General features: G+C 36.8%; 1 protein-coding gene across 2 annotated transcripts in view; it reads right to left on the reverse strand.

The window, feature by feature from the left end:
- MMP16 (matrix metallopeptidase 16) overlaps positions 1-14320 on the reverse strand; it is a 184776-nt gene that overhangs the window by 72978 nt on the left and 97478 nt on the right. For both annotated transcript variants that reach the window (XM_065053938.1, XM_005499462.4), the window contains one exon: positions 7494-7798. In XM_065053938.1, coding sequence (XP_064910010.1) covers positions 7494-7798 — 305 coding nt within the window. The remainder of the gene's footprint in view (positions 1-7493; positions 7799-14320) is intronic.

Raw genomic sequence — 14320 nt, forward strand, 5'->3', positions numbered from 1 at the left:
ATACACAAATTTCTGAAGATGAGACACCTTTCTTTGAAGTCACTGCTCAGAAGACTGTTTCCAGTCTCACCATCTGTCCCACTCTCAGGTCTTACTTCAGAAATGGTGAAGGGTCTGAGATTCACTTAGCTTTTGAAAATGTCCAGTTTTAGATTACTGAGAAAATGACAAACTAAACTGAGAGTAGTTCTTGTCCTTTCCAAGGCTTTATAAAGGATTCCTCGAACAAACAGAAACCAAACATGCAAATAATATTTCCCATCCAAAATACAGCAGCTAGTGATTCTGTAATAGGGGACATGTATCTACTTCATCGCTTCAGAAGCAGCTCTCTGTGTAGACTGCATTTAGCAGCTCTTTGAACGCTTCCTCCTCATAACCTCAAGTCACAGAAATGAGGCAATGAAATAAAACCTAGTCAGCACTGTATATAACATTCTTCATTTTGTCTTCTTTCTAATTTGTTTTTCGTGAAGTACACATAGGAAAACTGTCCTACTGATTTTTCATAACCATAAAATCATAGAATCATAGAATGTTAGGGATTGGAAGGGACCTCGAAAGATCATCTAGTCCAATCCCCCTGCTGGAGCAGGAACACCTAGATGAGGTTACACAGGAAGGTGTCCAGGTGGGTTTTGAATGTCTCCAGAGTAGGAGACTCCACAACCTCCTTGGGCAGCCTGTTCCAGTGCTCTGTCACCCTCACTGAGAAGAAGTTTCTTCTCAAGTTTAAGTGGAACCTCTTACGTTCCAGTTTAAACTCATTACCCCTCGTCCTACCATTGTTTGTCACCGAGAAGAGCCTGGCTCCATCCTCGTGACACTCACCCTTTGTACATTTGTAAACATTAATAAGGTCATCCCTCAGTCTCCTCCAAACTAAAGAGACCCAGCTCCCTCAGTCTTTCCTCATAAGGGAGATAGTCCACTCCATTAATCATCGTGGTTGCCCGGTCCTGGCCTCTCTCCAGCAGTTCCCTGTCCTTCTTGAACTGAGGGGCCCAGAACTGGACACAATATTCCAGATGTGGTCTCACCAGGGCAGAGTAGAGAGGAAGGAGAACCTCTCTCGACCTACTAACCACCCCCCTTCTAATATACCCCAGGATGCCATTGGCCCTCTTGGCCACAAGGGCACAGTGCTGGCTCATGGTCATCCTGCTGTCCACCAGGATCCCCAGGTCCCTCTCGCCTACACTGCTCTCTGATGGATCATTCCCCAACTTATACTAGAACTTGGGGTTGTTCCTGCCCAGATGCAATACTCTACATTTGCCCTTGTTATATTTCATTAAATTTTTTCCCAGCCCAGCTCTCTAGCCTGTCCAGGTCATGCTGGATGGCAGCACAGCCTTCTGGTGTGTCAGCCACTCCTCCCAGCTTGCTGTCATCAGCAAACATTCTGATAGTACACTCTAGTCCCTCATCCAAGTCATTGATGAATATATTGAACAGTAATGGCCCCAGCACCAACCCTTGAGGCACTCCACTAGATACAGGCCTCCAACCGGACTCTGCCCCATTGACCATGACTCTCTGACTTCTTTCCTTCAGCCAGTTTGCAGTCCACCTCACTACCCAATCATCCAGACCACACTTCCTCAGTTTTTCTATGAGAATGCTGTGGGAGACTGTGTCAAATGCTTTACTGAAGTCAAGGCAGACCACATCCACCACCTTGCCATCATCTATCCACCTCGTTATATCTTTATAAAAGGCTATGAGGTTGGTCAAGCACGATTTCCCCTTGGTGAAGCCATGTTGACTGCCTCTAATGACCCTCTTATCCTTGATATGCCTTGAGATGGCACCAAGGATAAGTCGTTCCATTACTTTCCCAGGCATGGAGGTGAGGCTGACCAGTCTGTAATTACCCGGGTCCTCCTTCTTGCCCTTTTTGAAGACTGGGGTGACGTTAGCTTTCCTCCAGTCCTCAGGCACCTCTCCCACCTCCCAAGACTTGGCAAAGATGATGGAGAGTGGTCCAGCAATGACATCAGCCAGCTCCCTCAGCACCCACAGGTGCATCCTATCTGTGCCCATGGATTTGTAGATGTTCAGATTGCCTAATTGTTCCTTAACCTCATCAACCAAGGCAAATTCTTGCACTGTCCTGACTTCCTCTGGGGCCTCAGGGGCACGGCGCTCCTCAGCATAGCCTCCGGCTGAGTAGACAGAAACAAAGAAGGCATTCAGTAACTCTGCCTTCTCTATATCTTCTGTCACCAGGGCACTCAACTCATTCATCAGTGGGCCTACATTGCCTCTGGTGTTAGTTTTATCTGTCACGTATTTGAAAAAGCTCTTTCTGTTGTCCTTGACCCCTCGTGCCAGCTTTAATAGTTGCCTCCCTACATCCCCTGACAACAGCCTTATATTCTTCCCAAGTGGCCAGCCCCTACTTCCATGATCTGTAAACTCTCCTCTTCCACCTGAGCTTATCCAGCAGTTCCCTGTTTAGCCACGCAGGTCTCCTGGCTCCCTTCCTTGATTTCTTATGTGTCGGGATGCCCTGATCTTTTGCCCGGTAGAAACAGTCTCTGAACACTAGCCAACTGTCTTGGGCCCCTTTACCTTCAAGCAGCCTTGCCCATGGGTTTCCCCCAGCAATTCCCTGAAAAGGCCAAAGTTTGTCCAGGGTTGCAATTCTGCTTGCTACTCTGTTCCTGCTGCACAAGATCCTGAACTCTACCATCTCATGGTCGCTGCAACCCAGGCAGCCCTCAACCTTTATCGCTTCAACCAGACCCTCCTTGTTAGTGAGGATGAGGTCCAGCAGTGCACCTCTCCTGGTCGGCTCGTCCACCATTTGCATAAGAAAGTTATCTTCAATGCACGGGAGGAACCTCCTGGACTGTGGCTGGCTGGCTGAGTAGGCCTTTCAGCAAACATCAGGGAAGTGAAAATCCCCCACCACAACCAGGGCCTGTGATTATGAAGTCAGAGTTGCAAGGTAGGTCCTATTCCTAATTGTGTCAATGTAGAAATACACCTTCAATTTTTTCCAGTAGCAAACATCTACGCTGAGAAGCTATTATTATATAGAATCATAGAATCATTTTGATTGGAAAAGACTAGAAAATTTACCACAGAGACAGTCCCTGGTAGTGACTTTGAATTTCATTGCAGTGATCTGAAATATTGCAATTGATAAAAAATACTTTGAAAAATATTCTTGTTGATAATTTTGACAAGATCTCAAAAATATTGCCACTATTAGCAAGAAGTAATTGTCCTTTTCAGAATTTAGATACATCATTCATTGTCAATATATTTTTCACTCAAAAAATGATATATGTATAACCTAAATGGATTGGAGTCATGTGAATAATGAATTATCTCCCTAGCCTCAAGACTAGTATATTAAGGTTTCTCCCTTTTCATTTTTTCTCTGCTTCTTTTTGTTTCCAGCACTTACGTTCAGAAGAAAATAAGGATTTAAAGTTTCTCTTAATAAGTGCTGATTTTTCAGATAGCTATTTATGTAACTTGACTTTCAACTCCTGCTTATACTTTCCTCTTTTTTCTTTCATCTTAAAGTGTACACATTGTGAAATATTTTCCTGTGATATTGCTACCCTTTCTGATTTATTATTCTTGAACACTGTTCCACCTTCAATGTTTGTTTCCTCCATCCTCTTCTTCTACCATAGCTGCCAAATATTAAAAGAATAATCTAAGTTTTAACTGAGACTGCCTAGGAGAAGGAGGTACTTCATAAGATGCATTAAGAACTGTCCTGTCCCAAATAATTTACAAACCTGAGGCTCTTAGCTCACACTGAAGCCTGGATAGGCAAACCATAAAGGAAACGGGGTGTACTATAGGTCAAAAGGCCTACTCCCAGAGAACAACCTGACTAAATGTTCTAAAAGAACAAATGGAACATGAAAGCTGACTGGAGGAAGGCTACAGTCTAATGAATACAAACACTCAGTCCTCTAGTATATCCCTCCTTCCCTAGCAACAGAAATTCTGCCCTTGTTTCCACTGCTCCCCTGTAATGGAATGTCCTTCTGTCCTCCTTTCTGGCCCATACTTCTGGCATCACCTGCACCATTATGGAATGGAATTCAGAGAAAAGATCTCTACTGCTCAGCTGGAGTTAAGATACCACCAGTACTCTGCTTAAAGGGTACTATGAAAGCAAAGAAATACATCATTTCAGAGAGCCTGCAAGTGTTAAACTGTATGACAGGAGGTTTTTTTTTTCCTGAGTGATGGGCCCATTAGTCTTTACTCCTACAAAGGCCTTATTCATTCTTCAGAAAGCAGGAGGAGTCAAAGCACAGATCTCTTCCCCAGAACATAATTGATAAGATAGGTCTGTGATCCCCCAAAGCATACCACTGAAGTGAGAACAAAGGAAAGCAGCACTGCACTGTGGAGATGATATATTTCTATTGGAACTGTCATTTGAGTCCAGAACATCATTAAAACCGAGCAAAACACAAGAAAAACAAGTAAACATGATAAAGAAAAAAGAAAAAAAAAAAAAGAAACCCAAACTTAAAATATGAAGACACTGCAATTAACTAGTCAGGATAAGTTACTTTAAGAAGTAACTATACTCAGAATTATAACTTTGTATATGATTCCTTATTTGACATGAAACTTATTTTTTAAAAGGACAACAGTTCATGAAAACATTTCAAGAAGTTTCCTGTCTTTTCTGAGACAAACAGTGTGCAAATTGTTTTCCTTAAAAGAACAGTATAAGCTGCAGAATGAGGCTAGTGTTTTTCAAGAGGATCTTATATTTGCATTTTTCCTGCTAAATAACCAAGTTGGTCTCTGTTTTCAAATCACTCTGGAATAACAGAATAGGAATCAGAGAAAACCAGCCCTTTGGGGTGAGAGTTAATTTAAAAAAGCAAATAAAAATAAATCACCAAATCTTTTTCCTCTTCTATTGGATTTCTAACAACACTACATGAAGATGACTATTGGACTATTGGAGCAATGAACCTTAAAACAAATGGCATTCACCTGGGAAAAATGACTCATAGCTGAGATCATAAATATATTTTTCAACCTTCTGCTTTTCAGTGCTCTAGAGAGCCTAAGAGAACTGTAAGTCTCTTCTTCCTATCACTCCTAAATGGCATGCTTGTCTTCTTTTTCCATTCATAATTTTTTTCCAGTCACACAAAAAAATCTGGGCATTCCTTCAGAATTCTTAGACATAACCTAATGCAGTAAGACCATAAGCAGAACTTGGCCTCCCTGATAACTGGAAGTCACCAATCAGACAAATAGGAATTCTGTGTATACAGATCAACTGCACATATTATACTGTGTGATTTCTGGAGTTACAATGACTTAAGACTTTTCCCTGGACAAGACTTAAGATCCATGGTTCATACCATTTCAAAAATTAATCTTGGAGTTGCTAAAATTCTTCAGAAAATTTGCCTTGGTAAGATATTTATTTTAATTGTCATGCATTTTGTTTGATTTTTCCAGTCATAAAATATCCTGGGTTTTCTACCTTGACAATTCCTTTCTAAGAGGAATATGTCTCTCACAAAAAAACTATATGTGAGCACACCAAATTAAATAAGTTACTAAATTTGCAAAATAAATTTACAGTGATACCTATTAAGCCTTCATTATATAGATAGCAAAACTTTTTTCTATTATAAAAGTTCTATGCTATAACATACATAAAAATATAGTTTTTATTTTCTTTTACTTTCCGTTTTACTTTCACTTGATTTTTTTTCCTTCAAAATGTCTTAAAATTAATTAATACATTAAATAGCTTTTGAAAACTACTCTACAAAACTCAACCACAAAAAAAGGTATATAAACACGCGTGTGCCCTTTCGCACTCTGAAATTTTTAAAGTTACAGGAGAAAGCCAGAAGTTCTAACAGTCTAACAGACTACAGGCATCCATATGTGGAACTGCTCTAAGAGTTATCACATTTTAAATTGACACCTTGTCTTCAACATACACATGCCTGCAGATTTTCCTGAGTGCTTGAAGTAATAGCTCCAAAACCACCAAACATTATGTGCTGTGTTGATCTCCCACTGAGGCCCATAAAAACACCTGAATTTAGCCTCACAACACTGTGGCTGACTAAGTACCTGAACTGCACAAACAGAAGATGCCAGTTGCTGTTTCTTTGAGGTAAACTTGTGAAGAGGGTAAAAATGAGCAGTGCAATACCACAGGTTTTGCTCCAGTAAGAATCTAGAACTTGGTCCACAAGAAATAAGCTGCTTGAACCCATTCTGCTCCTAAGGGTTTTCACAGTGTAGTACACTGCTCTTGTTTCACTGACCCTGGTATAGCAGAGGTATTGCACCATTAGAATAGCCACTATACCATACTAATACTCCTGAAATACTAACTTATAGCTTTGTTGCAAACTTCGGGCTACCAATACCACTGCACAGAAAGTTCTGAATTTTACTTGGAAAATCTCAGGTGAGAAAGGGAAAGGAATTAGATAAAGCCTCTCGTTCACAAATTCAGTGTAACATTGAAATACAACAGTTCTGCACTTCTTATTTGACATCTTTATAATTTTTTGTATGCCAGAAACATTGTCTTTGTGCATCTGTGCATTATTGTTTGCTGAAGAGACTCGCTTAGAGAGATCTACTAGGACAACTCAGGCTGCTTGAAGCCAAAACCTGTCAAAGCATCAAAACATCCAACACAGAATATGTCTATATAAAAACTCTTCTTTGATACTGTTCTGCAGACATGTAAAGGTTATCTTTAAATTAGATTTCCTATATAATGGCAGTAATTTAGTCACATGAACTTGGATCTTTGCAAGGGCCAGATTATAGTTCTGTGAAGAGTAACTTTAATGAGTATTTTTAGTCTTGATCTGGTAAATGTCAACTGCACTATGCAGTCACTTATTTGACTACAGGGAATGTACAACTTCAGTAAATTGGAATTATTGTTGGAATTAACAATTCCACAAGACATGCGAAGATCATTGGTAAACACTAACTATGTTCTTGGAATGGCATCTTTAAGAGTTGACTTCAAACGCTTCCACTGCATTGCCATAAAGAAAGACTGGAAAACACTAGGTTTTATGTACATTAGTATCCATTGTATTGGTAGGTAGTCTCAGTTGTTCTTAACCTGTCTTATATCACTGCTAAATAACATTCCACTTCTTCCCTAAACCTAAATAAATTGATATGGCAAACCATTTCAAAATCACAGTAGTTCACATGAACATTCAACAGTACAATGTTTGAATGAACACAAATGTTCCTGACAAGAATTCAATAATTTTCAAGATAAACACATTTTCACACTGTAACTTACACTGAGATAGAAACTTTTCTGCCTCAGATTCTAATAGACCAATCAGCTGAAGATATTTCTAAAGTAATGTGAATTTAGGAAAGGAAACAATGTGACTCTAGGGACAGGGAAGCATGGAAATAGTTCCGCTGGCTGAAAATGTATGCCATTTATTTATTTGGTTTAAATTGAAATCTTCTCTTACCATCATGATTGGGATTTCCCAAAGTCCATGGCTCATCTGAGTCAAAATGAGTGTCTCCCCCAATTCCTGGCCCAGGAAAATATGCATGAGCCAAAAATCCTCCCTCCCCATCAAAGGGAGAACTGTCTCCATGAAAACCTGATGCAAAAATGATTGTAATATCCACATCCCTCTTGCCATTTTCTAATTCAATATAAGGAACTTCTTCAAATGTTAGAGGAGTTACATTCTGCCACACATCGAAGGCACGGCGAATGGCTTTACGAGTTTCAGCATCACCTACTTTTGGAGTGACGTTCTTTATGCTGAAAGAAACAGAAAAACATTAAATAGATTAAATTTGACAGACTGGTAAGTGACACTGTTTACATCCATTTTCCCTAAATTATTAAAAGCACTGTGCTTTTAATAAGATGTGCTATTCTGGCATTATGTCCTTTATGAAGAATATTTTTAAACAACCCGGTGCGAAATTATTGTGTCAATCTGTGACAATCCTTTTATGCTAGAACTCATTATACGTTAGCTAGGTTACTCTCAGAAGTGCAAAAAACTTATTTTTAGAAGATTAAAAATATTTAAAAATGAAAAATTCTTAACAGTGGGATAACTAGATTAATCAACCACTGGCTGTTTACCTCCTGGACCACAATTAGAATCCATTGCAGCTAAAGAATGGCATGTCATCTCTGATCAAAAGAAAAACATTTCATGTTAAATGAAATTTTAACTTCTTAGTGAGTCCATCAGCAATAGCAAAGCCCCATACTGTGACCACCAACCAGTATTCACAAAACCTTAAAAACAGTTATTGTTGCACTTATATCTGGATAGATAATTCCTTATCAGAACCAAAGACTTTTTATGTCAATACAGGCTAAGATGTCCTTTTATGATCTGATTGCTTCTATAAATCTTGCATAAAACTATAGAATTCATCAGAGAATAGTTTTATAGATGACAATTATGTGCTATTTCAGAACTATATATTTAAATAGAAATTTCAGTCTCCACTGCTTCTTCAAATGACACACATAAGAGAAAGGTAAAAAACCATCAGAATTATAGCTGAGTTCAGAATCACAGTTACTAGAAAATTATAGTGGAAACATCTTTAAAAATATTTTTATTATTGATTTCAACAAAAGAATGGCAATAATCAATTTCAGACCTATCCAATTTCCTCCATCATTTTTACTTGATTCATATGGCCAGCAAAAACTCTGTTAGGTTTGTGTCTGTTCTGAAACTGCTGCAATCAGATGCTCTTTGTTCATTTGACATATGCTTGACTGAACATCCAGCACAAAGCTCAGAAATTGCATAGTTCTAGAGTATACGTAAAATTTATGTAAGTTCACACAGCATGGCATGTTAATGGAGAACAAAAAACATTTTCATTAATAAACTTGGAATGATTTATTTGTTTGGTGCATTAAATCTGCTTGATTATATGGTATTGTACGTTTATATAAAAGGAAATAAATCCTTCAGGTCTAATTTTATAGATTTGACTTCACATGTATACTATTTTGTTCATAGGTTCATGTAGAAACCACTAAGTTACTTACTTTGACTTGCCTCAAAAATATTCTTGTACTGAGTCCAATAATGCTGGTCTAACCAAAGCATTGTTTCTTTTCAGCTAGTATATATGTTCCAACGAGATATGAAGATAGATCAGAAAATAGTATACTGTCAAGAATCCACTGCTTCCTTTGATCTTTTGTTCCAAAGGTGATTTATCAGTCATTACATACTTGTGTTTATTCTCTTATTTATCTGGCTCCTAACACTGGTTCTTGTTCTGCCTTTCTCTTTCAAATACATAAGCCTTAAGAACATTTTTCCCCCTAAAAAAAGACATTTAAAATACATTTCTGCACTGCAAAGTCAATACCTTTTTTCTGTCTCTTTGAAATTAAAAGTTTGAACTCTTTAAATTTCTTATTATAAGACATTTTCTCCAGTCTATTAAATATTTTCTGTGATTTTTAGTGAACTCACTCCAATTTTGCAATGTTATTTTAAAACTGACTCTATCAGAACTACAAAGTACTGCTGTACTGATCTCCCTGTCAGAGAGAAAGTCTTCTGCTATGTAGGCATGGCCTTACCTTATGTGATGGAAATGTCATGTGGTTCGAATTGCTTTGTATGATACCCTTTCTTCATAGTTATTTACTCATAAGTAATCTTATGATCAATGTTGTGCTGATTTTCAGGTGATTAAAAAATATTGGACGCACTGGACAAACTATCAGTCCCTGCAGAACCCTATTCTGAAAGCTCCATCCTTTGTGAATTATTTTTTTGAGATGTTTTAGTTAGCAAGTTCATGAACTACCCATCCTGTTTCCCTTGAGAATGGACAGTATTTTACAACCAGTCTATCATCTGGCACTAAATCAAAACACATCACAAAGGCATGCTTACACTGTCACTACCAAAAACTTGACAATAGTTAACCTGTTGCTATGCTAATACCACTCACAATGCTGATGAATTTTCTCTTAGGCAGCGCAGTGTCCTCTCTAAAGCACATAAATTGTCTCAAGCACAGTTCATTGAAGGATTAGAGCCTCTGTTATTTGCTGTGTATAATGAATACAGCAAATGAATCCACAAGCCTCCACAGAAAACAGAATATGTCTAGTAAACCTGTTATTTTGATGTAGGGAAAGTTCATCTGAATGACACTTTTTTTAATTGTTTTGTATTTAGGAATCTTAGTAATGGGTCATATTCACACTTTGCGGTTACATAAACAGAGAAAAAGGATGGTCTTACACTGCCATGTGGGATATAAGGAAATGGATATAAACAGAGTGAAATTTTGAATGGTGGTAAATTGATTAATTACTTGATCTAGAAGTGCTTGACTCAAGTTTTAAGCTTTATTGCTTCACATTTTCTTGCTTTTTCAGTGTACAGAATTAAGTTTTAGTCACTGATTACAAATGAAAAACTGAGCCAGTTTCACACACATTAACTCAGGGTGATTATTTATGATAGAAACCCTTTTCCAGGGGATTCAGCTATTGCATTACTTTTGAAATAGCATCCTACATCTCAAGATTCATTGTCAACATGAAAGATTTTTCAAAACATACATTCTGTATTAAAACAAGACAGATTTCTGGCTTCCAAAACAATCTTCTGGAGAGGGCAAGATTAAACTGAAAAAAATGTATCTGCTAAAATAATTTAAGTCAGTAGCTATTCGAATAGAAGAGTATTTCCAGAAAATGACTGTTTGTTTTAACATGTTTAACGCAAGCCATTCTAAAAAGGTCAGTTCCAGTATCATGTGTGACATGAATGTTGAAGTTGTCTATCTGGGAACTTTACTTAGAATAATTCACCATGTAGACATGAAATACAAGTTATTTTACATTTCTTTCACATTTCTTTCACATTTCTTTCATGGTGTTGATCATATAATCTCCAAAGAGAAAGTACAGTGAGAAGATCAATGCATAGAGACAATGTATCAACTACCAGAGATTCTAGGAGTCATCTCTTAAAAGTCTTTGTTTTAGACATATCACTGCAATAGTAAATAATATCTTATATGAGCCATTTTCTTATTACACTTGGCTCTGCATCTTAAAGCCAGCAGTTACCTGAAACATCAGTAACTGTCACCAGTGAAAAAAGAGGAAATGGGTATTTTACACTCAATATGTCCAGATAATGGAGCCCAAATAACAATAAGTGGATGACATGCCAGCTCAGAACCACTCCTATTGCAAGGGGGCAGCACAGCAAGACAAAAGCCATTACAATAAGAAAACAATATTTCCTAAGTACTACTTTCCTAACTGCAAATCTTTCACGGAAAACATTTCACAGAAAAGATGTTTAGCAGAGAGAAAGATCCAGTGCTGACCTTGACCAGATCACCAGTGCAAGCTATTAAAGAGGCTGAAGAACATACAATTCCTTCCAAAAGGAAAGTGTTTCAGTAAGCAAAAGGTGATCTATAAGAAGAAACATTTACTTCAATGTCATTTTTTTACAAATTAGTAAACTGAGTGATCATAGAATGGTTTGGGTTGGAAGGGACATATAAAGGTCAGCTAGTTTAATTCCTCACAGTGGGCCAGGACATCTTCAACTAGATTAGGTTGCTCAGAGCCCCATCCACCATGGCATTTATATTTTGTACAATTTTGGAAAGCTGTTATTCTTAGACAACCATGACTCCATTGAATTCAGCATTTTTTGGTTATTACTGATGTTTGATGCAAACATGTTTTTCAACCCGATAGTTGTTTCTGGCATTATATTTTTTAAATTCATGTATTGCACAGGAAGAATAAGATTTAATATGTTACGCAGTTTTCACACTGATTTATTATTTCTACAGATGCCTGAAGAGTCTTGTTTGGAGGACTGGTATTATGAAATTCTGAGTCCTATCGATTTTAGGAAAGCTTTGGGTTTTCCTTCCCCTCCCCCTCCTCTTCTAAAATATATTAAAAAAAAAAAAAATTAAAATCCATGTTTCAGTGACACATTTTTGGCTGCAAAAGCTTCAGGAGCCTTGCAAGACTGTCAGGATATACCTCACTTGGCTGTGTAAAATCAGTCACCTGAAATTTAAATGTAGTACGTTAAGTAGCACATATTTGCCATTTAATTTCACTATTTCCTTTTTTTTTCTTCCTGAACTGTGATTACAACAGTTTGTTATATTTTTCATGTAAATTGCTACAATTCTGTATATTAAATCAACCCTTCTGACCCAAGCTGGACCCAAGAGGGAGTTCAGCAAAGGCTACACAAAGCTCAAAAAGCATAAAGCTTATTATTACTGCTTACCTTAGCAGTAATGACCTCCACAAAAGTTGTGATAACTCAGTGACAGACTTCTTCATGGCCTGTAGACTTTGATACTTCTCCACTGTGTATAATAAATACTGGTTTTAAATTGTTCTATACTCATTTGTGCATTAAATCCAGAGCATAATATTAACAATAATTTACTACCCTGTTGTGCTGGATAGACTGGATATTAATGAGTGCTTTTAGAATTATAAGGTAATTATAATGATGCAAGATGATCTTGTTTAGGTTGTTTTCATTGTTTTGTTTGTTGGTGGTTTGTTTTTGGTTTTGGGTTTTTTTTAGAATGTATATCTGTCAATTAAATATGAGGCAAATATTTCTACAATGCCATTTCTCTCAAGCATTCCAAGATTTTCTTGGAGCAAAGTCACAAATGGGAAACTCCATTCTAAAGAAAGAAAGGACATTGAAGGGGAAAGAACAGGAAATTCAAATGAGTAGGTAAAACATAAAGTCAGTAATCTATTTGAAGTAAGTCAATTACAGATCTGTATTTGATATTAAAAAGTTGAGATCAAATGAATTGCAACATATCTTAAATTTGAATATCTTGTTGAAACTACCTTCTAATCGCCATTGTTTTCAATCAAACCTAAACTGAACAAAAGCTCTTACTTTTTTTTTTTTAATGCCACTGTTACTTTTACTGAAATTAATAAATTACTTCTGGTCAAAGGTATATTTCATTTTGTGCCATAATTTCTCTAGAGATACTTTCTATCAAGTTGCTTCATTAATCTCTCAGTCATGTAGGTTTTCTTAGCTTCAACTTCTTTGCAGTCTCACTTTGCTAACTCTTTGTAGCTATAACCTAAGAACGTTTCTCACGTAAAATGTGATCTTGGTTCATATAACTCCTGTTCCAGCTGATTAAACCCGTCAGACATAATGCTTTTGATTTTCTTGTTCTGTGACCACATTAAAAGCTAGCCTTCTGCTGTCATGTTGTAAAGAATCTATAATTCTCTTGCCTTTTCAGTTTTGTAGGTAATATTCTTCTTCTCATAATTAATTAAAATCATCTGAAAAGTGACAAAGATGAGATTTCCAAGATACAAAACCAAGATTAGTGAAATACTTGACAGATAAACATTTTTATGGGAAAGATATGCTAAGTAATCCCATGTCATAATTTACTACTAATCAATTTAAAATGAATAAAATGCAACATAAACATTTACAATTATAGCATACTGATATACAAATATTTCACTACTTCAGGATTGTTGAAGTAGGTATTAATGAAATGAGAACTGATAATCTGTGATATACAAATTTTATCTGAAAAAGACTGACACTAAAAATACATATAGCAAAGAGTATTTTCTTGTTATTTACATTTAATTGGCTTAATAGATTGTTACATAGGAATCCTCTCTCATAAATTTCAGAATCACCACAGTGTAATCTCCATTTATTAGGTATATTTTACATATCCTCCCCACTTAAATTCAAACGTTAGAAATGCTAAGGTACATAACACTGCTAACATAGTTTGTTAAGAAAAGGGAAAGCATTACCTTTATTAGATTGTTTTTTAGGAATGTACTGAGCTTTAACAGAGGGGTAAATATGCTTAAATCAACTGAAGTACAATATTTTATTCAGATTCCTAAACATTGTCTGTAATGATACTAATGGATATCAGGTAGATAGATACTGAAAACTTTCCTGTGTATTATCAGGTTGACTAGAATTGCATTTTTTATGGTATTTCTGATTGAAAGCTGGTAGACTATGCAGTTATAATGACAAAATGATCTTTAATAGAGCCTTAATTAGCATCTAATTCTGCATCTGTGCTTACTAGAAAAAGGTAATGCTTGGTGTCAGGAATTGTAGCATCCCTGTCCCATTAGTACTTAAGGGATGAAGCCCTATGGCAGGTAGTCTAACAGTTTGTGAGAACTTTGCTGTAGAAAACAAGTAGTCTTTCTAGTACAAATTACTGTTTTTCTAGATTTGCAGCTGTT

Source organism: Columba livia, chromosome 2 (genome assembly GCF_036013475.1).
Source record: "Columba livia isolate bColLiv1 breed racing homer chromosome 2, bColLiv1.pat.W.v2, whole genome shotgun sequence".
Classification (NCBI taxonomy): Eukaryota; Metazoa; Chordata; class Aves; order Columbiformes; family Columbidae; genus Columba; species Columba livia.